Raw genomic sequence first — 24,243 nt, 5'->3', positions numbered from 1 at the left:
TTCAGCATTTGAATCAGCTGTTAACTGTTAGCATGTCACATCACTAGTAAACCGCTAAATCATCTTAACATTTGCTTCGATAACAATAATAATAATCGAAGCAATATTGTTGTGTTTACTTGTTGATGTACACATTAAATAATCATTTAAGTTACGTTTATGTTATATTCGACTGGCTTTCAAGCGTCTCCTTTTATTTTCGAGAGCTCCCATAAAACTAGCATTGTTTACCTAAATTTATTTATCCGTTTAACTAGTTCATTTTGCTATCGAACTTCTGGTCACACTGTTTGGAAGTATACAACCCGTCGTATAGTCAAAACACATGTTTGTGTTTTAGCTGGAAGTACACAATTCGAATTTTAATTGATGTGGCGAGTTTTAAAGTTCTCGCTGACACAAGAAGAACAGATGAACTCTACGTCGTCATGAAACGCAGCGAAGACAATAGTCCCAAACGCAAAGCAATGAACACAAACACGAATTCATCCCCCGGACAGCGCAAGCTGCAAACGTCAATGGAACGCTTGCAGGTGCAGCAAGCAAATGTAAACAGACGCGCCGCCGGCTCCAATTGGCAAGCGGCGATGGGCAACGAAAACCACAACCAAGCAGCATCAACTTCAGCCTCGACGTCAACAGCTGGTACCCACGAAACGGATGCCACATTAACCAAATCGGCCCGAAATCGTCTCAAGCGCAAAGCACAACGCAATCGTTACCTCGCCATGGACTGTGAGATGGTTGGCGTTGGTCACAACGGCCAGGATGCGATGCTGGCCCGCGTCTCCATCGTAAACAAGGTGGGTGAAGTGTTGCTGGACAAGCATGTGAAGCCACGCCAACCCGTCGTCGATTATCGCACCAGCGTTTCGGGCATTCGACCAGAAGACATCGAGAATGGCGAGGACTTCAAAGAGGTGCAGGCCGAGGTGGTGAAGCTGCTGCAGGGCAAAGTGCTCGTGGGTCATGCGCTGCGTAACGATCTCGCTGCTCTGGGAATTAAGCATCCTAAGGCGCACATCCGCGACACATCCGTCTATAAACCGCTCTGCAAAGTGGTCTCCAATGGTCACACACCTAGTCTGAAGCGTCTTTCGATGGCCGTTCTGGGCAAGGAAATTCAGACGGGTGAGCACAACTCGGTGGAGGATGCACGGGCCGCCATGAGCATCTATAATCTTATTGCCGCCGACTGGGAAAAGTATCTGGAGAAGCGGCAGAAGCACCACTGACAGATCCCCAAGAAACACACACGAATCGCACTTTAGTATTGTAAGGTTTACCCATTGAGTTTTATAAGAGAAAAAGAGACAGTTGCATAAATGTATAAAATGTTGAAACTACGTATCTACTGTTTCTTTTGTCTTTAGCGCCTCATTGATGACACTGCCGTGTATCGCATTGTGTCGCTCCATCAAATCATGCCACGGATCCTCCAGCATCGAGCTGTGGAAATACTGCGAAAAGGTGTCCGTACTCGTGCTTCTTCCATTATTAAATTGCCTCTGTTGATGATGCTGCTGATGAAATCCGCGTCTTCCACCGCGTTGCCCGAAATTTCTGCCTTGTTGCTGGTAAGGTGTTTTATTACGATAAAAATGCGGGGAGCTCTGTCGATCCTCGTAGAAACCACATTGTTGTTGTTGTTGCTGCGGCGTTCTGCTTTGATAGAAATGCGGAGTTCCTTGTTGCCTGTTTTGTTGTTCTCTTTCGTGCGGTTGTTGCAGGCCGCCAGTGTGCTGTGTCCTGTAGTCCGATGTCTGCGAAGGATATTGACCCACATGCTGAGAGTAGGGCGAAAAGTAGTTTGTGTTTTTTCGTGGTGCACTCATTGTTATTATTACGATTATCAAGAATTGTATAGTGTAAACAAAAAAGTACAACAGATTCTTTGCAGTGTGGCTGCAAATGGAAAAGCAAAATATACCGTTTTCGTTAATTACAGATAACTTAAAAAATGTATTCTAAATGTGCATTTGAAAATTATATTTATGAGAACAATTAAAATACATTTATAATACTTAAATTATTATCTTAATCAAGCAAATATAGCAAATTTAGTAAATGAGAGCATGTCCTTTTTCTCAATGGAGAATATCAGGGCTGCAGAGTATTCGATCAGCTGTTGCACGGTTCTAATTACTGGAGTGCATGCAGGAAACTTATCGATCAGCAAAAGAAAACCGCCTATTAATGAGGTTTTAGAAAAGCATATTGTAGCTTTTAGTATTCCTTCAGAAACAAATTGCCATCTCGATTACACAAATTACGAAAACAAGTTTGTAAAAACACAACATATATTTCTCGTGACAAAACGTGCAATACAATACATACATATATTTTGTTTTAACGGTATTTTAATGCTACCGACAGCTCGGTCACACCACCAATCAGTCTCGTTCGAAAACTCGACAAACGGAGAGGTTGTCAAGTCGCTGTTTAGTCGCGCCGTCGAATGCAAAGTGCATTTTTAAACAATTGCAGTGGAATTTCGCGTTCGAATCTTAAGAGTAATTAAGATGCAGAGTTGAATATAAAAAATAATTAAATAAATATTGAAACGCATTTGGCAAAGCCAATACGATTGAGCATTATAAAGCTCGACTTAAAAGCCACACGGTACAAAATTGACGCTTTCAGGAGCGTTCGCGTTCTATTGAAATCTGCGCTTTGTCTGTGTGCTCCAGTGAATGTGCATGTGAGTGTGTGTGTGCGATTGTGTTTGTGATTGTGTTAGTGTGACTGTGAATGCGTGTGTCTCGTCTGTGTGTGCGAGTGTATATGTGTTTGTTCAGTTGCACATAAGAAGTAGCAGCAGCCGCAGCCGCAGCAACAACAACAAGCATATTACTCACTTTGCGTCATTTGTGCTTCGAACAAAATTCTTTTAGGGCGTGTAAATGTATGCGTTTGTGTCTCGTACACAACTACATTTATGTAAATAATATTGCAGTTAAGAAGTGCTTGCATTGGCAAAACCAAAAAGGAAAATAAAACAAGAACACAGCAACTTTTTCGCCAAAGTTCAATAAAAAAAAAAATATTCACAACACTTGGCCAAACACACTAAAAAAATTACAAAAATATATATATATATTTCAAATATATATACATAAAGAAGAAATAAACATATTTTCGGCAAATTTATACAGACAATAAAATCGAAATTAAAAGCGAAGCACAAGGCAAGGCAAAGCAGCCAGAACAACAGCAACAGCAACAACATCGCTTTGGATATCTTCAACGAAATCAAAGAGCAACTGTCAAGTTGCCCCGAACGCACTCGTGCCCTTTGCCGCACTGTATGGGGCGCGGTATCAACGTCCCTTAGCACAGCGCTAACTGCGGCGGCGAGCATCGAAGCCGGCGACGACCGCGACGACGGTGGCGGTGGCGGAGGCAGAGCTAGAAGCGGTGGCGGTGGTGCTGCTGCTGCAGGCGGCGGCTGGTGCACCGCAATAACATCAACGAGCTCTTCAAATCACGGAGCAACTGCATCGGCAACAACAACAACCAGCAGCCGCTTTGCCACCATCATGGGAGCCGTCAAATCACGCACCATGATCAACGATCTGGATCGCGATCGCGATCGTGATGAGCAGCAGCAGCAGCATCCACAGCTGAGAAATGGTCACCATGGCTCCTCAATTGGTGGCACACTGCAGAAGCAGGATCTTCGCTACGACATCGGCTCCAGCTCGCAGTATCATCATGTGCGGCAACCAAGTGTGCGCAGTCGCAGCCAACAACCGATGCCCACCACCGATGAGCTGGATCGACGTTTCGCCAAAGTCTTGGTAAGTTCAACTACCCAAAGAAGGATAATTAGTATATACAACCATATATATAAAGTATATCTGTAGTTGGCCCCTATCTCTGCGATCCACCCTCAATGCATTGTCAGTGCCCATCTCTCTCTAACTCTTGCATGCGCGGCTGATTGATGAGCTCATCTCATCTCTCGAAAGTGTGCGTGTAATTGTTTGTGTGTGTGTCGTGTGAGAGAATGTGTGTGTGTGTGTGTGTGAGTCGATAACCCCAGCTGAACTCCTTGACATCTTTTACGCTGCATTTTGCAGTGATATCTTCATGAGAGTTCAGCATCAGCTGACTCTTCATTAGATCTACAGTTGGCTATTTTTAGAGATTTTGTATTTCAACCCTAAGCATAATATAAGTTCTGAAATTACTACTTGCGTTTTTGTCTTAGTAAAAATAAGAAATAATGTACATATTGAAGTAAAAAACAGCCAAGCCTTTTTAATTAATGAACCCGTTAAGTGATTAAATTAAATAGTGTACAACTCTTTGTATATTTATGATTTCTAAATTACTGCACAAGTTTTACAGTAGTATCAATGAGATTCTTCAAATTGAAGAGTATTTCTTTGACGCACAAATGTTTATTTTTGTTAGGAGATTTTGACCGAAAACTTGGCCAAATTTGCATTTAGATGAATGAAATAATAGAACCTGTTAAGTGTTTATATTATACACAATTTTTTTGTTGATATGCAAATGCTTTTTGGCAATAGCAAAGAGTTTTTCATTTAGCTTGCCAAAAATTGTTTGTTTAGAGTTCAGGAAGTGAACTGAAAAACTTTTAAGAGTGGAAAGACTTTGGTTTTCTAATTGATAATTAGGAATTAAATTCTAATTTAGTTTCAAGCTGTATCACATTTTATAAAAAAGAAAAATTATAAATGCAATAAACTATTAGTAAATTAATATAAATTATTTATATACAATAGATATCTTCTTGTATATAAAAAACAAATTTTAAAAATATAGCAAATTTATCAAAAATTCATTTGAATTGAATCAAATTCATGTGTTATCAAAAATAATTAAATTTTCAGTGAAGTTTTTAGTGTGGGTAGTCTTGTGATTATCATAATGCTTAACATGTTAAACTATATTAAAGAGAGTTTATTAGATTCATTACAATATATATTTAAGTGTATAATTAGTAAATATTTTTTGTGTAGGATATTGACACAATTAAAACAATTTAATTTAGATTAGAGGTTAGTTAAATAAATGGAAACCATTTATTAAACAATGTTTATTTGCATGAAATCAAAGTCGTAGTTAAGCGTAAACAATTGATTTGTCTGTGCAGTTCTTAGTGTTGAAAGTATTGTGATTTTCATATGGCTTGGCATGCCCCAAAGTTCCACTGGGTATTGTCTCATTTGTGTGTGCTCTGCGTCGATGTTGCTATCTCGCTTTCGCTGAACCACGCTCTGGCGGCGTTCTGTTCTGTTTGTCATCCATGGTGAAGTGCTGCTCCAGAGCACCCCAGGCAACAAAGTCGAACTTAATTAAACAATGGGCGCGCGCTTGATTATTGCCAAAAAAAAAGAGACAATAAAATGAGACACATAAAAATACAACAAATAAGAGTGACACAATCCCAATCCCATTTCCAGTCCCAAAACCATTTCAAATCCAAATCTCAATCCGAAGCTGAAGCATGCAAATGCCAAATAAAAGCAAATTGATCGATTGTCGTCGTTCTCTTTCCCACAATGCTGACTCATTCCATTCAGCTGCCGTTGCTGTTGGGGCCTAGCTTATCGGTATTTCTCACCCGATTTGGTTATAAATACACTTATACACACTTATACAATATACAGAATACACGAAATCTTTATATTTATATGCGCTTAACTCAAGTTCTCACTTATCAACATCGTTCGCCGTTTCCCCGTCTTAAATATTGTGCTGTAATATGAAACGCAACTCAACGAGTTCTTTCTTTACACTTTACGCTTGTTTTAGACCCGTTCCCTATCGTCCGAATGGAGCATTATTATTTTGTCAAGTTGCATGCAACATTATTTCAATTTGTATATAGGTGAATTACCATATGTGTGGCATCGAATGTCTCGCTGGATTCGCAGATAAGACACATTTTTTTCAGATTCGTTGAAAGAGTTACGAATATTGATAATAATACATATTTCAAGATATAAGTGTTGAATTTATTTTTATGAGTTTCATTGAAAGAGTGAAACTTTTTGATATTCATTTATAGATAAAAGAGAATATAGTCGGAAGAAAATCGACAGGTTTCAACCTGATTGTAGTTGTAGAAAACATAATTTATATTGCAATTTATTTCTTTTTGTATAATTATAGTGTGGAGAATATAAATTAAATTGTAATATATTGTTGTATTTTTCTTTCTTTCTCAAATGTATATCAGCTCAGGCCTTCAATCTGAAATAATGATATTATATTTGTTTCTAGGAAACTATAATCTATTATATTCTACTCTTCTGATCCCAAGGTATGATATTCTAAAACTGATATATTTTTCCTCTGAACCGCTCTTTATCTCGGTAGCTGTTAAAATATTGTTATAGATCTCTTGTTTTTATCGCTTATGGGATGTTTTCGGGTTTCAAGGGTATTCAGACTTCAATTTGCCATAGATAACACTTGTTGATTATTCTTGTTTATTTTGTTTGCCTCTTTTTTTTGGCACTGAAAACTGTTTGACTACTTTTTTTTTGTTTACTCTTGTTGTTTTTCTGCTCTTTTGTTGTACTACTCAAAATGTGTATTGTCATTTCGGTAGCGTTTTGGCCTCGTCGCGACTGAGCTGGCCACATCAAGCCGGGCCAGCGGGCCAGGCCAAAAGGCTTAGGCTAATTTATGTTTACTTTTTATTTAGGAGCTGTTTAGTTGACTTGACGTCTGATTCTCTGCCCTTGCCCCTGTTGTGTCCGTGCCTTCAATTGAGAGCAATTGTTGTGCCTCATTCATGGCTATAAATAGACGTAAGTAATTTTTTCTCTTTTGCCGCTAATAATTTGCGTTTTATGCCTAATCGGAGGCAGTTGGTGCAGATGTTTCCGGTTAGCTGCAAAAGCAGCAACAACAACAAGAGCATCAGCATCATCGTCGTCACAATGCTCTGCGTGGGTTGATTGAACTTAACATTTCGCTTGCAGATGCAGACTGCAAATTGACTGAGCATCAAGCTGAGCAAACAAAATCTTTGCCTCTTTCTGTCAACGCAGTCTCTTCGATTTACAATATTATATTTCCCCTTTTTGGCATGCAGAATGCGTTCATAATGAAAATTGTTTGCCTTTCATAGAACTGAAATGAAGTCATCAAAACCCATTACAAATTTCATTGTGAATTATAGTCAATTTTATGAATGAATCATTCTTTACTTTGCGCGTTTAATTTGTATTATTGGTTCATATATATGTATTTCCCTCTTTATAAAACATTTGCTGTACTATAAATCTTAATAGTTCGTAAGTGTTTTCCTTAGAAATTATTTGACCTGATGTATCATAGTTTGTTTAACTTGAGTACCTTAGTCTTATTCAACTTTATTCGCAATTGATTTTGTAAAGTTATTAGAACAACAAAAGGAAATACAATTAATTGTTCAGTTGATAAGGCATATAGTTTAAGTTTGAAATGAGTTGCAATCTTTATAAAATTAAATGTTGTGCTGTGTATACATTTGTGGTTAATTTCTATTTCATAAGGTATATTTAATACTTAGAAATGCTAAACAATATAGGACCCGATGAAACTGCAATATTTTTATAGCTTTCACAATGGGGAAAACAATCTGTGGTTGACTTAATTATAATTAATAGTGGTTTAATATTTTGATTGCCTTTGAATGTACATAAACTTAAATAGGCTTAAGTTAATGGCCATGACTGTCTGTCAGTCTCTCTGGCTCTCTGACTGACTGACTCTCTGCTTGTGGTTTATGCATATGTGGTGTCTGTTGTGGGTGTCGTTAGACTAACCACATAAAATCCTCATTAATTTACAAGCTTTCACACAACTACAACAACCACAACTGGAGTGCAACAACAAATGACTTTCACTCGTTTAATCATCATGATCATTGGGAGGGTTTCAGTCATCTTTGTCTAGAATGTGTTTATCGTAATAGGGCTCTGTGTGTCGTCGCTCTTAATGGCATTTTCAGTGGCTGACAGAAACCGCAGGTCTGACAACAACCCAAAAAAGCAGGCAGAAAGAAGAAGATGCAGCAAAACCACAACAGTTGTTGTTTTGTTTTTTTTTTTTGTTGAATTAATACCCATTGTTTGTAGTCAGTCATTCAGCACTTTGATGACTTTGTCAGCATTTGTCCATTTACTCCGCTCGGCTTGAGCTTTATCTAATAAAACTGCGCAAAATAAAAAAAACGCAAAACTAAAACAACGATTATAACACACAACCGGAGTGTGTGTTTGTATTTATCTATTTTACATATAGAGCGTACATTTGTTTATCGTTGTGCTTCAACTTCCTTGGCGGGCCCTTTGGGGCCATTCGCATCTGCGGTTTGCAAAATGTGGAGAATAAGCAAAGAAAATAACAGAACAGAAACTCCAATGCATCTGTTCTTTTGCGCATGATGAGATAGACTCAATGTGAACTGAAGTACGACCGACCCATAAACGGGTCATGTAGCACCCATCAATTATCAAACATTTTGTTCTGCAACTGCAGTTTAAAAATTCGCGTAATAGCTCGTTAAATTGCGGTGATTTTATTCTAAAGAATCTGTATAAACTAGGTAAAAGAAATTAGAAAAAAATGAGTTGTAATTTAAAGAATTTTTTAGCGGACTATTAGAAAATTTGTATTTTGAAAAGTAAATCTAGGTATGAGAAATAAGAAAGCTGAGTTATAAATTAAAAAATGTAGTTATTAATTAAAAATTATTGGAGTATTAATAGTAAATTAATATTTTTTAAAATAAATCGTATACTTCTAGCAAGAAAATAGGAATTTATCAAGAGCATTTTATATTTTAAATAAGTTATCGATTATTAGTATCGTAAATTTAGTAAATATTATTTCACATTAATAAATCTCAATATTTAGCAGCTAAGTATGAATGAATAGGTTATCTATTACTAATATTGAATAATACTATTTATCCTTAATTTATTGCCATTCATTTACTTAACATGAAAAATACGTTTACGGTACAAAAGTAGAAATTGCTCAGAACAATAAGTGATTTATCGATTATGTACAATATAACTATTATTTCCTTAACTTTAACTTATGAGCTTCGCATCCCAGTTTTTTCTTGATCTCCCCACAGCACGCATCAAGTGTTGAAATTGCATGTTGCATTTGCGATTTATTTACTTATCAAGCTGCTCATTTTGATTTACTTTCAGTTGGCAAAATGCTAATTAAATGCTTTTTTCGCATCGCACAATTTTTTTTCACAGTCAATTATTATGAATTTACACGAGTCTTCCGAGTCTTTTAACTGTGTGTTAATTAAGCCAAACAATTACTTCATTGTCATGCAATTTTCTTACAAAGTTTTTTTCTGATGTTGTTTTTGTTTGTTTTGCTGTCGTTTTGCGAAACGTGTTTAATGTAACATTTTACAATAAATATATTTCGCAGCAATAAAGTAATGCAAATGAAAATGGAAAATTATTGCAACGCTTTTTTTCCTTTTTCCTTTGTTATGTTTTTTTTTATTATTGATTCATTATTGCCTTACGCCTTTTATGAAGTGAGTTAATGGAAGTGCTGTGGGCTGCCCTTGCAGCGGCGATCGGCGATCGTCGTCCAATGTCATGACGCCCAGTTACCTTTCGCATACACTACTAGTCTACTCTGTCCCTCCTCCCCTTCTTCTACTCCCTTCCTCACCTCACCCCACAGACCCCCTTTTGCCGGTCTGTTATGCTCGAGCCCCTTGACGCTGAGTGATTTGCCTCGACGCGCTTTTTAAACAGCAAACAATAATAAAAAAAAATACGATTGTATATATGGAATAATAATGACAAAAGACTCGCTCTCTTATTTATTCTCTCCCTCTCTCTCTCGTTCTCTCTGTGTGTTTTATATATGTATTTATGCCAGAGCAGGCAAAATACAAAAATTGTGTCTATATAAATTAGTCAACAACACATAATAATAATCCATGTGCGCCTGACCGTCGCACCGGATACGCATTTTAAAAATTTTGTTCAATGACTGTCTTTGCAAATGTATGTGTGCGTATCTGAGTGTGTGCCTGTGTATATGTGTGTGTGCATAATGCCTATAGAGCCTATGGAACCCCTTTGCAGCGTTATAGATGACTAAGCCAAGTCGTCTTAAATGTTGTTGTTACAATCAATTTAGATGCCGGCGACAATTGTTTGTGCTTATCCACGTGAATAGACTCATCCAATTTGTTACTCAAACGCCTCAGCTATTAAACCGCAATTTAACAGCAAATTTAAAAAATAACGACATAATAATTATAGAAAAAAATTATTTTAAATGTGACTTACAAATTTCTAAATATATGTAGTTATTTCAAATATTTACATTCATAATTTTATTCCAATTTCAACAATTACTTTTACTATCTTCTATCTTCTTCATTATCTTCTACATTATTCAATCGTTATCCTTTATTATATACGATAATATTAATAATAATAATATTTATAACTATTCCTTAAATGCGACCCATAAAAATATATTTTGTTCTTTAATTCCGAATAAATTTAAATTAATAATTCTATTCAAATTCTTAAAATGGATTTTACATTGAACTATATTTTAGTTTAGCCATGTGTTTTTCTTTATTGTAAATGACATTTCATAATGAAAGAGTATTTATTGAAAGCGACGCTACAAATGTTTTTGTAATTTAATTCCGAATAAATTAAAATGAATAATTTTGTTAAAATTTGTAAAAAAGATTTGATGACCAATTTCACTATCTTTTTAATTTATTCATAAGTTTTTCTCTACTGAAATCAATGGGATATTTTTAAGCACTTCAGCTGTTTATATACTCACTTTATAAACTCATTATATACGAGACCGCATGCCGTGATTCATTTAATGATTTTTCCTACGCGAAATGTATCTGTAAACAGTTTTATTTTTTACTAGCTGGAACACAAGATATAAATAAGCTCAATCATTGCTAAAAAATGCAAACATATTGCAGATCCAAGTGTTGGCTGAAATATTAGCAAAGGAATTCTTTGAAAAGGGAAACGGAAACGTTCAGACAGACAACATGGAACCGTTATGTATACACGAAAAATTAATGTTTGAGCTTTGAGAAAACAAATGCGACTTGTCAAGAATTAATGTTCAACATGCGTTTTGACAAGCGACTCGATTTAATCTTGATTTGTTATGTCCTCCACTCAAGTTTCAAAAGCTTTTGATTAACATTAGGTTGAGTATTAAAAAAAAGAAGGTATCTTACAGTCGTGTAGAAATATTTTGAAAAGAATTCGAAGCTCGCGTTTTATTTGATTTTGTTGGTTTGTGGTTTTAATTTGTCTAAAATGTTATTTATTTATTTGGCATTCTTATCAACGTCCTCTTCAAAATTAACGTCTTCCTCCCCTTGCTCCTCTATTGTGACTGGTCATCCACACCCTTTCCTGCGTAGTGTGTGTGTGTGTGTGAGTGTGTGTGTTTGTTGTATCTCGTGTTGAGTTGTGTGTTGTGGATGTGTTGGCACTCTAATTAGAAGTCGCCTGCAGCTGCACCCAAATTGAAGTCACGTAACGCATATATTTGCTGATTTCATTCCTCCATAGAATGTGTTGTATGTAAAATACTTTTACACTTCGCTGGGGGAGTTGTCCCTTGTTGGTCTGATTGATCTTCTTGGTTGACTGAATCGAAATCGTTAAATCGCCCGCAGCAGATGCTTTAGCAAAAAAAAAATAAACGGAATGTGTTTGTTATTGTTTATTTTGTTGCTTTTGTAGCACAGGTGCAGCATTCAGGTGTCGTTTTATTTTATGTCCCATTGCCGTGAAATATTTAGGGTTTGCCTATATATTTACTGAGGTTACAGACCTCATTCAGTTCAAGTATTTTTTAATCATAAGTGTAGAAAAATTCAACAGGTTTTTAAGTGCACATTATTAACTAATGTGTTCTGCGTTTCCATTTCACTTGAAATTCGCATTGAAAAGTCTTTACTTTATTGACTGTATTTATTGTTTTATTCTTGACATATATTGAATGTCTGACGTATTTATAGCAACCTGCAAAGAATTCTAAGAAAAACATCTTAAACTCAGTTTTTGCAATAGATTAAATGCTTGTGATAAGAGAAGAAAACCAAATAAACATTAAAGATAATAATAAATACATTTTATGATTCATTTAGCTTAAGAACAATGTCGAATAGTTCACAATGACATTAATGGCTTTATCTAATGCTATCAATCAGTGCAAAAGAACATTAAAGTTGCAGTTGACTCTACACTTAAATCTCTTTGTTAATATTTCATTATCAAGCTGTGAAATCTAAAAGAGATTGTCAAAGCAATTCTAAGCTACAATATTTTTGACAGATGCTCAAGTTTTCCCACTGCAATCACATTGTGTGTATACATTTTGGATTTACGTTGTTTTAGATTTATGACCATATAGCCTAATGACTTTTAAATGTTATACCCATTACCAAGTGACATTTATTTACCCGGTTTTTTTTTCTCTCGCTCTCTTCTCTTTTTAATTGCAGGCTTCAATGGATCTGCCGCCGGATAAAGCCAAGCTCTTGCGTAATTACGATGACGAGAAGAAGTGGGACATGATATGCGATCAAGTAAGTAGACTTCATAAATTTCACAATTTAACTGCGTCAACTCACCAAAAAAAAAAAAACTAGTCTCCCTCTCTTCCCTCTCCCGACATTTTTTGTTGGCTGCGTGTTTATCATTATCGTTGGAGTCCGAAACTTCCTGTTTATGGCGAAAACGCAAATTTCGCAGATTAAAAGTACTTCCTCCTTCCCGCTTTCCTCTTGCCCCTTAGCTAGTTTTCTAGTTTAATAGTTGTTGCTGTGGGCCAACGCCTAAAACTGTTTAGACGCTGCGTTCGCTCGACACCTTGAACTCTGACCTTAAAGATACCCGACAAAGTCGCACAGCTCTAATTAACTATGCCAAATGACATGTGCCTTAATTGTAACTTGCATGTGCGCTAGATAAAAGCAACTCGAAGTTCATTCGATGTAAGTTTACACGTGCACACATAACTCGAAATTAATGGATTGATTTGATAAAGTAGAAAAAGATGTAGGAAACAAATAAAAGCTATAAACGTTTAATGTTTTTTTCTTGAATGTCAACTAATATTTTATGTGGCTATTTGAAAATAATATAATAATGGAATCTATCCAACTACATACTTAATATCGGTATAAAAGCAGATATTAAGAGACTTAAGATCAGCACAAATTGGGTATTAGATATAAGATTTGAAAGATTTATCACTGAAGAACATATTGAACTGTATATCATAGAATTTCTTTGGACTCCTATAAACTTTTTCGTACTATTTCAATATCTTCCGAAAGAGTATTCAAATATTCCAAATTTCCATTTTAATAAAAGCATTTGTGTATTAGAAGGCAAATGAAGAAATTTACATGAACTTTTGAAGACATGCGACGATCTCTTTGGCAACTGCAAAAATTCCAGACTTCATTTGTCAACTGTTCTCATTCTAATTCAAGTCGAGACACATTATAAGATGATCATTTATAATGATCTCTCGCACAGCTGACACCTGAGACAGTTGTTGCTGGCCCCTGCACTTGGAAATGGGATTGCTGTTCGTTCGTATCTGTGTGCAATTTATCTTGAATTTGAACTCGCATGAACTTCGTGTTAGAAGAGACTCTACATCTCTTCCCCCCTCGCTCTCTCTGTCTCTCTCGTCATATGTGTTGATATATTTGCTTGGTATATATCATTATTCAGTGCGTGCTCGACGTTTGGGTATTTTATTTTATTTGTTATTGTCATTGTCGTTGTCGCGTTTGATGCAAAATGAATCCAATTTCAAAACAATTTTCGGTGCTTGTTGAATCCAAATGGCGTTGGAACAATGCCCCACAATGGGGCATTAAAAGTATAACATATTCAGTATTAATGATTGCCCTGAACATTGAGAGCGGATGCGAAGAGAGGCGCAGGCGATTATATGGAATATATAGACAGTCAGACAGACAGACAGACAGACAGACATGTGTTTGGTTCATGTCTACAAATTTACATTGCGTGTTCTCTTTTTGGTGGAGAGGGGCTGCAACTGGAGTTATGACAAAACTATTAACGTGTGCGACAGAGCGTGGTTCGATTTGACTAAAGCTATCACAGAGGCTGAGGCTGAGCTTCATTCTGATACTGAGGTTGGGGTCTAGCCAGCGCATTAAACTGGGTCACTGAATTTTCAAGAGCTGCGCCTAGAAAAAATTCGCGTGCATTTGGCGTTGGAGTAGCACAACCAACACACGATTTATGCAGCTATGCAGTCGCGTTTGAGGATGCACTGCCCACAAATATCCTCTACATGCGAAGTGAATTAATCAGCACAATCTTAAAATATTTGGATGTGCATTCAAAGTTAATAAGTCAAAGTAATATATAATATATATAGTAATATATAATAATAGAAATAGCAATAATATTCCCATTAAAAGTTGATAATTCAAATAGGAATAACATTAGATATAACTAGAATTGCAAATAGTAACAGGTGGAAATATAGTAATACAAAATTTTAAAGTTGATATTTAATATATAATCTTATATTTATTCTGAATAAGATGAGATATACCTAAAAATACAGAATTTAATAAAAATAAAAGGAATTTAAAATCCCATAGAAATACAAAACTTTAACAATTACACACATGCCATCTTATTCAGAATGAGTATAAGATTATATATTATATAAGAGAAATCTATAACTTAAAAGCAACACTTTTCCCAATTAAAACTGATAGTTTAAGATATAGGAGCTATAAATATAATTTAAAAGCTTAAATATACTTACGTATGAATTGTGACAAAAAATGGATATAACTATAAATTGAGAGCTTAAAGATATTTGTAATGAAGGTAACAGCAATTCATGAATTATATCTTACATAAAATATATATTTTATAATAACTCACTCGGCGTTAATTGCTTAATTTAAAAATAGATACAAGGTAATGCCTTTCGAAATTAATTATTCTTTGTTTTTGTAGTTATTTTCATTTTCTTATTCATAGTGTTCGACATTGCCCGTTGAAATCTGGTTGCAGGGTATTAAGACATTCTCTGTTGGCGGTTCCTTAACCGCCTGCATGCCAACAGACCTGTTTTCCATAAATTCAGGCACTTCTTGAATGGAAACGCAGCCCACAAACAATGGACAAGAGGACTTCTCTCGCTTTGTCGCGCTAGCTCGCTCTCTTTCTTTTTCCATCTCTCTCCCTCGTGTTCTGGTGGCTTTTAGCTCTGGATGTTGTGCTGTTGATGCCAATCCCAGCGACGACGACAACAACATTGGCAAATCCAAAAGCACTCGACTGCACTTCAGCACCACTCACACGGCCTGTTGACGTTGCTGGTGCAGTTGTAGTTGTTGCTGTGGTGCTGCGGTGGTGCGGTGGTGCTGCCTCCTCACAGTGACAAAATGCAAATTATTATGACTGCGATAAATTGCAGTTTTTAATCGCTGGAGCCGCTTGGACGCCCCATGCTCCATGCTTTAAATATATGTATATCTCTCTCTTTGTTTGCTCTCTCTCTCTCTCTCTCTCTCTCTCTCTCTCTCTCTCTCTCTTTCTGCTTGCTGTTTTTCTATTTTGTGTGTTCGACTAGGAAAAGAATGAAACTGGTTTTCCTTCGAGTTGCTGTGAGTTGCACAGGCAGGCAACCAAAAACCCACACATAGTTTCAGTTGTAGTCATGCGTTGCTGTTGCCTTTTGTTGTTGCTGCTGTTGTTGTTGGCATAGTAAAAAGCCAAAAACAAGTATACCACGCTTCATGCTTAAAAATGTTTAAAAGTTAGGCAAGCTATCGATGCTTATATGATCGTCGCAAGACAGAGGAACAGCAGGGACGCGGAGGAGGAGGAGGGGACACCCAGAGCTATAAACCGTAAACATTGTACACAAATATGCAGTTGGCGAGGCACAAACACCAAAAAACTACCAAAGCAGCCAAAACAAAAGTAAAAGCCGCTAAGTTAGTGTTAATGCATGAGGAGGTATTTCCATTTGGCCCGCGCTCAACACTTGCTTATTTTTTTCCTCACTTCTTTGTTTTTTTTTCTTATTTTTTTTTTTTCGACTTTAAAATATACTATAATGCGCATTGCGCCAGCTACCGTGTTCAATTAATAGCAGACATTATGTTAGTTTGAGCTGAAATAACTCATAACAACCATGCGCTCACTTCCTCGGTAATAGAAAAATATACTTACTATTATTATGCCTGGCAACCGAAGAAGTTGACTGCATTTTTCTAACGACATGCAAGCATTATGCATAACATATATTGATTTGTTATTGTAAAAGTTGCAGTCGCTTTGTGGCAAATCTTCTTTGAGAGTTGCAATCTTTTTTATGAAAATATGTTTCCTTATTTATTTATCTAAAATCATCTTACTCAATATTCAAACTTTATTGCTTAGAAACTAAATAAAAATATGAAATTTCAATGGAAATAAAACAACGAAAACGAAATCTAATAAAAATTAAAATATAACTGATACTTTTTAATAGAATAATAAAATAAGTGGACTTATAAATAAAATATGTTTTTGCCTTATAATTGTTAAATGTAAATGATGTAGCAATATTCGTGTTATCCAGAAACCCTTTATGATCTCAGAGACTATAGTAGATAAAGCTTTAATCTTTTTTTGAAACATTAGCTATATCAATATACTAATTATACATTATGGTTTATTAATTTGGTATATTTGAATGTCAATACTGCACTGTTTCGTTTTTATTGAAAACGGGTTTTACCATTTATACTATTTATATATTGCTTTGTGCTTTTTTTCGTTGAATGAAAAAGAAGAAACCTTCAGATTGATGTTTAGGCAACTCAAATGTCAATAGTATAAGAGTATCTGTTAGTCAGCTATACATTATTGATTTTTTCAATTATTTACTTCCAGGAAATGGTGCAGGCAAAGGATCCGCCCTCCCATTACTTGAGCAAACTGCGCACCTATTTGGACCCAAAGGCATCGCGTAGTCATCGGGTAAGTTGTGCCGTAGTATTGTTGCTAAATGTGAACTGTGAACTCTGTGACTCTGTCCTATGTAGTTTAGTTGTCCTATGTCTATAGTAGTTGTCTCTTAGTTTAATGTGTGGTGCGTTTGTTGCAGCGAAGCTACGCGATTCCCTTAACCGTTAACCGACTAAAGAAAACCTCAATCTCAAACTCTCAATCTGAATCTGAAACTGAATCTTTAATCATATAAAATCTATATGTGTTTGTTCCAATATTAATGTGTAAATTTCAATTTCTCTACTCACAACACTGACAACAACACCACATACACATACACAAATACCCGAATCCTTCCCACTCTCCTTCCTTCCATACTCTTCCACTATCTTTTCCCTCATCAATCAATCAATCGAAAACCACAATCATCCATTATGTGTTTATTCCCTGCACTCATTTGTTTCCCATTCCCAACACTTTCTTCTCTCTCTCTTCTCTCTCTTCTCTCTTACACTTACAGCTGTATCTGTTCTACTTTCTTTGTCAGAAACGCAAAATGGTCGGCGAATCGACATCCACACAGGTGCTGCGTGATCTCGAGATCTCGCTGCGCACCAATCACATCGAGTGGGTGAAAGAGTTCCTCGACGATGCCAATCAGGGACTCGATGCGCTCGTTGATTATCTCAGCTTTCGGCTGCAGATGATGCGACACGAGCAACGCTTGCAGGACGCCCTCAGCGAGTCCGACGAGCGTCTGATGCATCCCAATGGGATGCTCGATGCCAGCGAGGTGGGTCTGGGCAACAGTTCGATGAGTCCGGGCGGTGTGGGGGCCGGCAATGTGAGTCTAACTAATGGCGATGTGTCGCGCCATATGTCATCGGCGAGTCATGGCAATCACTCGCAATTCTCGTACAGTTTTGTGCGTCCCACGATTGCCGAGGTGCTCGACAGTCCCAGCCTCAAGCGTCGCTCCCGGCACATTGCCAAGCTGAACATGGGCGCTGCCACCGATGACATTCATGTGTCGATCATGTGCCTGCGTGCCATCATGAACAACAAGTATGGCTTCAATATGGTCATCCAGCACCGTGAGGCCATCAATTGCATTGCTCTCAGTCTCATACACAAATCACTGCGCACCAAGGCTTTGGTCCTAGAGCTGCTGGCGGCGATTTGTTTAGTCAAGGGTGGGCATGAGATCATCTTGGGCTCGTTTGACAACTTTAAGGACGTGTGCCAGGAGAAGAGACGCTTCCAAACGCTCATGGAGTACTTTATGAACTTTGAGGCCTTCAACATTGACTTTATGGTCGCCTGCATGCAGTTCATGAACATTGTGGTCCACTCGGTGGAGGACATGAACTATCGCGTCCACTTGCAGTACGAGTTTACGGCTTTGGGACTGGATACTTATCTGGAGAAGATACGCATGACCGAGTCGGAGGAGCTGAAGGTGCAAATCTCTGCGTATTTGGACAACGTGTTCGATGTGGCCGCCTTGATGGAGGACTCTGAGACGAAGACATCGGCATTGGAGCGTGTGCAGGAGCTGGAGGATCAGCTGGAGCGTGAGATTGATCGGAATTCCGAGTTTCTGTACAAATACGCCGAGCTGGAGACGGAGAATCTAACGCTGAAGGCGGAGCAGGAGCAGCTGGCTGTGATGCGACTGCAGCTGGAGGAGCAGTTGAATGCCCTGCAGCGCATGCTGCAGCAGAACGAGCAGGAACTCAAGAAGCGCGACACGCTGTTGCACAACAAAAATCTGGAATTGCAAACGCTGTCGCGTTCTCTGCCACGTTCCGCGTCCAGCGGCGACGGTTCACTGGTCAATGGTAGCCTGTTAACTGGCACAACCACACATGGCGGAGCTTCATCGCCACTGCCACCGCCGCCGCCACCAGCTCTGCCTGCAGCAGTGGCAGCTGCACCACCACCGCCTCCACCACCGGCGCCACCTGCACCGCCACCGCCTCCCATGATGCCGGGCTTGAGTCCGTTGGGCAGTCCCAATGGCAGCGTCATCTCGACAGTTCCCTCGCCACCGCATGCTCCGCCCATGCTCAGCTCCTTCCAGCCACCGCCGCCGCCAGTCGCTGGCTTCATGCCTGCTCCAGATGGTGCCATGACCATCAAGCGTAAGGTGCCAACGAAGTACAAGCTGCCCACGCTCAACTGGATAGCGTTGAAGCCCAACCAGGTGAGCTTTACTTAATGTTAAATGCTTAAATGACATTCCCTTATTAATTTCCTTTACTTTTCAGGTACGTGGCACAATCTTCAATGAGCTGGACGATGAGAAGATCTACAAGCAAATCGATTTCAATGAGTTCGAGGAGCGCTTCAAGATTGGCATCGGTGGCGCGCTGTCTAATGGCAGCAATGGCAGCGAGGTGGATGGTACGCTCTCCTGCTATCCCAGCAAACGCTTCAAGAAGCCCGATAATGTGTCGCTGCTGGAGCACACGAGATTGAGAAACATAGGTAAGTTAAACTCTCCTAGAATTAATTCATATAATAAACTTATATGTTCTCCTCCTTTCATAGCAATCTCTCGTCGTAAACTGGGCATGCCCATTGACGATGTGATTGCCGCAATACACAGTTTGGATTTGAAGAAGTTGTCGCTGGAGAATGTGGAGCTGCTGCAGAAGATGGTGCCCACGGATGCGGAAGTCAAGGTCTACAAGGAGTACATCATCGAGCGCAAGGATCAGAACCTGCTCACCGAGGAGGACAAGTTCATGTTGCAATTATCGCGCGTCGAACGCACCTCATCCAAGCTGGCCATTATGAATTATATGGGCAACTTCGTCGACAGCGTTCACCTCATTAGTCCGGTAAGTGTAATGAAGAGTATTCAATTAATTGGATTAATAACTAATCTCTTTTTATCTCCTTAGCAAGTGCAATCGATTGCCAGCGCATCGAATTCGCTGAAGCAGTCCAGAAAGTTCAAGGCTGTGCTGGAAATAGTGCTGGCCTTTGGCAACTATTTGAATAGCAACAAACGCGGTCCAGCCTACGGCTTCAAGCTGCAATCGCTGGACACACTGATTGACACCAAGTCATCGGACAAGCGTTCCACGTTGCTCAACTACATTGTGGCCACCATTAGGGCCAAATTCCCAGAGCTATTGAACTTCGAATGCGAGCTCTATGGCACTGATAAAGCGGCATCTGTAGCGCTAGAGAATGTTGTGGCCGATGTGCAGGAGCTGGATAAGGGCATGGAGTTGGTGCGCAAGGAGGCCGAGTTGCGAGCGAAGGGCACACAGACGCATATACTGAGGGATTTCCTCAACAACAGCGAGGATAAGCTGAAGAAGATCAAGAGTGATTTGCGATTGGCGCAGGATGCGTTCAAAGAGTGCGTCGAATACTTTGGCGATTCATCTCGCAACGCAGATGCAGCTGCCTTCTTTGCACTGATTGTTCGCTTCACACGCGCCTTCAAGGTGAGAGACGAAGTTTTTCAATAAATAAACTTGTCTGAACTGTATTTATTGTGTGTAGCAACTGGATTTGGAGAATGAGCAGCGTCGTCGCCTCGAGCAGGCGAAAAAGGAGAGCGATCAGGTCATAATGCGCAACAAGGTCAATCAAAAGAAGCAACAGGTGAGTGGACGGCTGGGTGGAAGCTTAACGGCCGGCAGCAAGGCCGCCAACTCCTTCAAGTTTGTGTCATTCATATGAGATTCGATACTGTTCTCTGATCTGATTTTGATCTGCTTTTGATCCTGGAAATGTAACATGTTATGCTTTTAATTTATCCAGCAACAAATATATTGCCGGCTTAGCTTTGCCAGGCAGCATAGCACTGTGGATATGTCTCCCTAACTGCCAATTAAGCCTACCTACCATCCACCTACATATGTAAACCATAACTGCAAGGCTCGCAACTTCTTAGCACGCACTCTGGTTATTTGGCTAACATCCTCTAGTAATACTCTCTCTCTTGGGGGCGGGCAGACTGGTTGCTGGTGCACGATGAATTTGGGCTAAGCTACCCAAATAAAAGAAAACTATCACAAAATAGAACACCTCAACCTATACTACCAACAACATTATCACGACCAAAATACCACCACAACCACCAACCACAACCACCACCAAAATACCACCAATCCACTAGCACGTAAACACCTTTGGGGCGGCATGTGATGGAACTTGTTTGTGTTTAAAATATATATTCTAGTGTAAGTCGCTTGGCTTGAGTGTTTGTACATGTGATGCGTGTTTTTTCGTTGTTGCTAACTTGTCCCTAATGAATTGGCGCCTTCCTTCCCCTGTCTCCTAATCCCCGTTCCACTTCAGTGTTTCTTAATCCAAGTCCAACAAAATTTGTAGAAATGCATGTATTCTTCACATTGGATTGCAAATAGATTAACGAATTAAAGACTTCAAATTAAGGCATGAGAACTTAAAAAAAAACGTTTCTATTATTTTTTTGGTTTTAAAAAAAAAAAATAGTGTTCGTAAAGTTTGTGTATTTTTGTGTCTAATGTTTTAGTATTTTCATTTATATGATATTCAGATGCAGCTTATAGACTTATAGATAGTTTTTAATGCTGTCTATATTATTAAAAATAGATCAACGCACATAAATGATTCATTTTCAATCATTTTGGAATAGCTGGCTACCAAAATTTATTTTATATTTCCAAATTATATATTTATATTTATACATTTATTTTACACATCATTTATGTCAACTAATCCAAGCCTAACACAAATCCTACACTAAATTCTGTATTCCTGACTAAGAACTAATCCTTGAAACGTGCATCTACTTTAAAAATGATAATCCTTAATAAATTTCTGCAAAATCTTTTAATAGTTTCTGGTGCTGGCTAATGTTTAATGCGGAAACTTTTCTCTTTTGTTTTCACACTGTACGTTGTTGTCGAACAGTTGCCTACAACTTGCGCACTTTCCTTGCAGGATGCCGTCATCAACGAGCTGAAGAGCAAAGCGCATTCGGTGCGCGAAACGAAACTGTTGCAGCAGGATGAGGTCTATAATGGGGCATTGGAGGACATTCTTCTGGGGCTCAAAAGTGAGCCCTATCGCCGGGCAGATGCTGTGAGGCGCTCTCAACGCCGACGCATTGATAATCATCGCTTGTCACGCACTCTGGAAGAGATGGACTGCTAGACTAGACAGGCCTAGATTATTGGTCAGCTAATTTGAGGGCAAAGGCAAAAATCAAAATTCAAAACTGAAGCAAAAAAAAACTACAAAAAACATGAAAAAGAAAAGAAAAATTATATTAATAACGAAAAAAGTGTAAACGTATTAGAATGAGATACTGCATTATGTGATTGGGCGATTTAATTGTTTGGACAAACACACACATATATGTATATATACATACATATATACAGTAGCAGAGACACACACACATACACATTCCCAAACCCGATATTTGTGCTTTTTACTCGAATACATAAACTATATATTTTTGATTTATAGTTTTTTCGTCTTGCATGCTATTCCAAAAGTTTGTATCTCAAATTTCCCGGTACTACGACTACCTTTCTCTGTGAATCTCAATACTGAGATGATATTCAATCGATCGCCAAAATTTGTGAAATGCGTTTTTATACTTATGTATTTGATTGCATAGCGAATAGGTTTAAAAACGTTTACACGGCGTATTTATCACATTTTAATTGTTAAATTAATGGTCTGTAAATACATATATAAATACATATATATTACTATATATATATTTTTAACGATTGTAAGTTTTAAACCAAATTGGAATTATTATTTGCATCCGAGATGGCACTATTTTGTTTTTAAGTTGTATTTTTTATCAATTTTTACATCTTTTAGTTAAGCTAATGAATTGTATGATGAAAGCATAATACATTAAATTGTACATTTCCTATTTTAATAATCGATTATTATTATTATTATGTTATTAATTTTGTTGTAATATATATTATCACACTCTCACACACTTTGCACACTGCTTAACTAAAGTAAACACAAATGCAATCGCCAAATATTGCAAGCAACATGAACAATTTTTGTACACGCAATACATTTTTAGAACGTTTTTTAAAATATACACAAACAATTGAAAATCCAATTTTATAGCATTTTATGTAGATTTTTTATACAAAACAAAACTATGCATACATATTTATGTATGTATGAATATGTAATATTTATGCAATTTATGAGCCAATTTATTCTCACAAGCCACGAAATCTTTGACGAAGACTGATATGGAGCAGTTAAAAATATACAACAAATACACGCAAATATATACAAAAAAAATTAATTATTGAAACGCTTTTTCGAATATACAGACCAGATGTCTAGTGTCTTTCATTTTCTAAACTCTCAAAACTTAACGAATTTAGTTGAACTATAAGCACTAACTACAAGTATAATGATAATTCACATACTTACGTATATATAATTTAATTTAATACATATGTATGTACATAAATATACATATGTATGTACGCAGTGCCATTGGCATGATTGACATGGTCCTTATGCATATCTTTTCGTTAAAAGTTTTTTAGTTTGCCAAAAAAAAAAAAGAATATGAAAAAAAAACGAAAATGATAGCGACGCGTTTAATAAATTAGCAAGCTGCATTGTTAGTTTTTAATATTGTGTTATTTAATTTGATAAGCAACAGCATGGTATACGACAAAAAAAAAGAACGATAAACAGATGCTGCATTTTATATACAATTATATATATACACCACACATACATATACACATATAAAAAACCTTTAACTATTTTAAATAAATTATTATTAACCAAATAAACTAGCCAAAAGAAAATGCAGTGTTTTTTTTAACGCCGTAACATTTAAACATTAAGCAGGAGAGTTGTCAAATGCTACTGCGGGACGTGCAATCCTAAGTGCTGCCAATTTTTTTTATTGTGCGCTCTTGCACTGTACTGTTATTTTAATTGGCGCGCATTTCAATTGTAACAGAATTAAATTTATGATGTGTTAAAGAGTCGAATTAGTGAATTGCATTTGTAGCTTTACTGATGTTTATTGTAATTTGCTATTAAATATATGTGAAAAAGTTGAAACCACTAACCATATAATATTATGTGGTTAGTGGTGAATGATGTTGGAGTTTTACAACCACATAAATTGAAGTTCTGTATTCGAAAAACAATTTAATATCAGGAAATATATCAAAATTTACTAAACAAGTTG

General features: G+C 37.5%; 3 protein-coding genes across 5 annotated transcripts; 2 read left to right on the top strand and 1 right to left on the bottom strand.

The window, feature by feature from the left end:
* Positions 1-166: 166 nt before the first annotated feature.
* LOC132790505 (RNA exonuclease 4) lies at positions 167-1,346 on the top strand. Its single transcript, XM_060799049.1, has one exon. It carries the CDS (start codon positions 429-431, stop codon positions 1,233-1,235), a length of 807 nt encoding a protein of 268 aa, XP_060655032.1. The 5' UTR covers positions 167-428; the 3' UTR covers positions 1,236-1,346.
* LOC132790506 (putative cyclin-dependent serine/threonine-protein kinase DDB_G0272797/DDB_G0274007) lies at positions 1,344-1,928 on the bottom strand. The gene has a single exon (XM_060799050.1). The coding sequence runs from the start codon at positions 1,833-1,835 to the stop codon at positions 1,344-1,346; it is 492 nt and encodes a 163-aa protein (XP_060655033.1). The 5' UTR covers positions 1,836-1,928.
* Positions 1,929-3,123: 1,195 nt separating this feature from the next.
* Positions 3,124-23,816, top strand: LOC132790501 (formin-like protein). 3 transcript variants are annotated; one of them, XR_009632806.1, is made up of 10 exons: positions 3,390-3,800; positions 12,527-12,610; positions 16,974-17,060; positions 17,578-19,236; positions 19,301-19,520; positions 19,584-19,876; positions 19,940-20,494; positions 20,553-20,654; positions 20,814-21,235; positions 21,951-22,073. XR_009632806.1 is itself a non-coding variant. In XM_060799045.1 (9 exons), the coding sequence occupies exons 1-9, from the start codon at positions 3,540-3,542 to the stop codon at positions 22,191-22,193; spliced, it is 3,531 nt and encodes a 1,176-aa protein (XP_060655028.1). In that variant the 5' UTR covers positions 3,124-3,539; the 3' UTR covers positions 22,194-23,816. The 3 variants fall into 3 exon arrangements, 2 of the variants coding, with proteins under 2 accessions (XP_060655028.1, XP_060655027.1); XM_060799045.1 differs by lacking the exon at positions 20,814-21,235 and having other exon boundaries at positions 3,124-3,800; positions 17,551-19,236; positions 21,951-23,816; XM_060799044.1 differs by lacking the exon at positions 20,814-21,235 and having other exon boundaries at positions 21,981-23,816.
* Positions 23,817-24,243: the final 427 nt, after the last annotated feature.

The sequence above is a fragment of the Drosophila nasuta genome, chromosome 3 (genome assembly GCF_023558535.2).
Source record: "Drosophila nasuta strain 15112-1781.00 chromosome 3, ASM2355853v1, whole genome shotgun sequence".
NCBI classification, from domain to species: Eukaryota; Metazoa; Arthropoda; class Insecta; order Diptera; family Drosophilidae; genus Drosophila; species Drosophila nasuta.
Note: the sequence above shows the minus strand (reverse complement) of the source record. Positions and strands in the feature narration are given on the sequence as shown.

Excerpts from the sequence above, each read along its gene's own strand:
- LOC132790506 (XM_060799050.1), bottom strand. The coding sequence starts at position 1,835 with ATGAGTGCACCACGAAAAAACACAAACTACTTTTCGCCCTACTCTCAG.
- LOC132790501 (XM_060799045.1), top strand. The coding sequence starts at position 3,540 with ATGGGAGCCGTCAAATCACGCACCATGATCAACGATCTGGATCGCGAT. Across the intron at positions 12,611-16,973 it reads GGGACATGATATGCGATCAA|GAAATGGTGCAGGCAAAGGA; the intron begins GTAAGTAGACTT and ends ATTTACTTCCAG. Across the intron at positions 19,877-19,939 it reads GCGTTCACCTCATTAGTCCG|CAAGTGCAATCGATTGCCAG; the intron begins GTAAGTGTAATG and ends TTATCTCCTTAG.
- LOC132790505 (XM_060799049.1), top strand. The coding sequence starts at position 429 with ATGAAACGCAGCGAAGACAATAGTCCCAAACGCAAAGCAATGAACACA.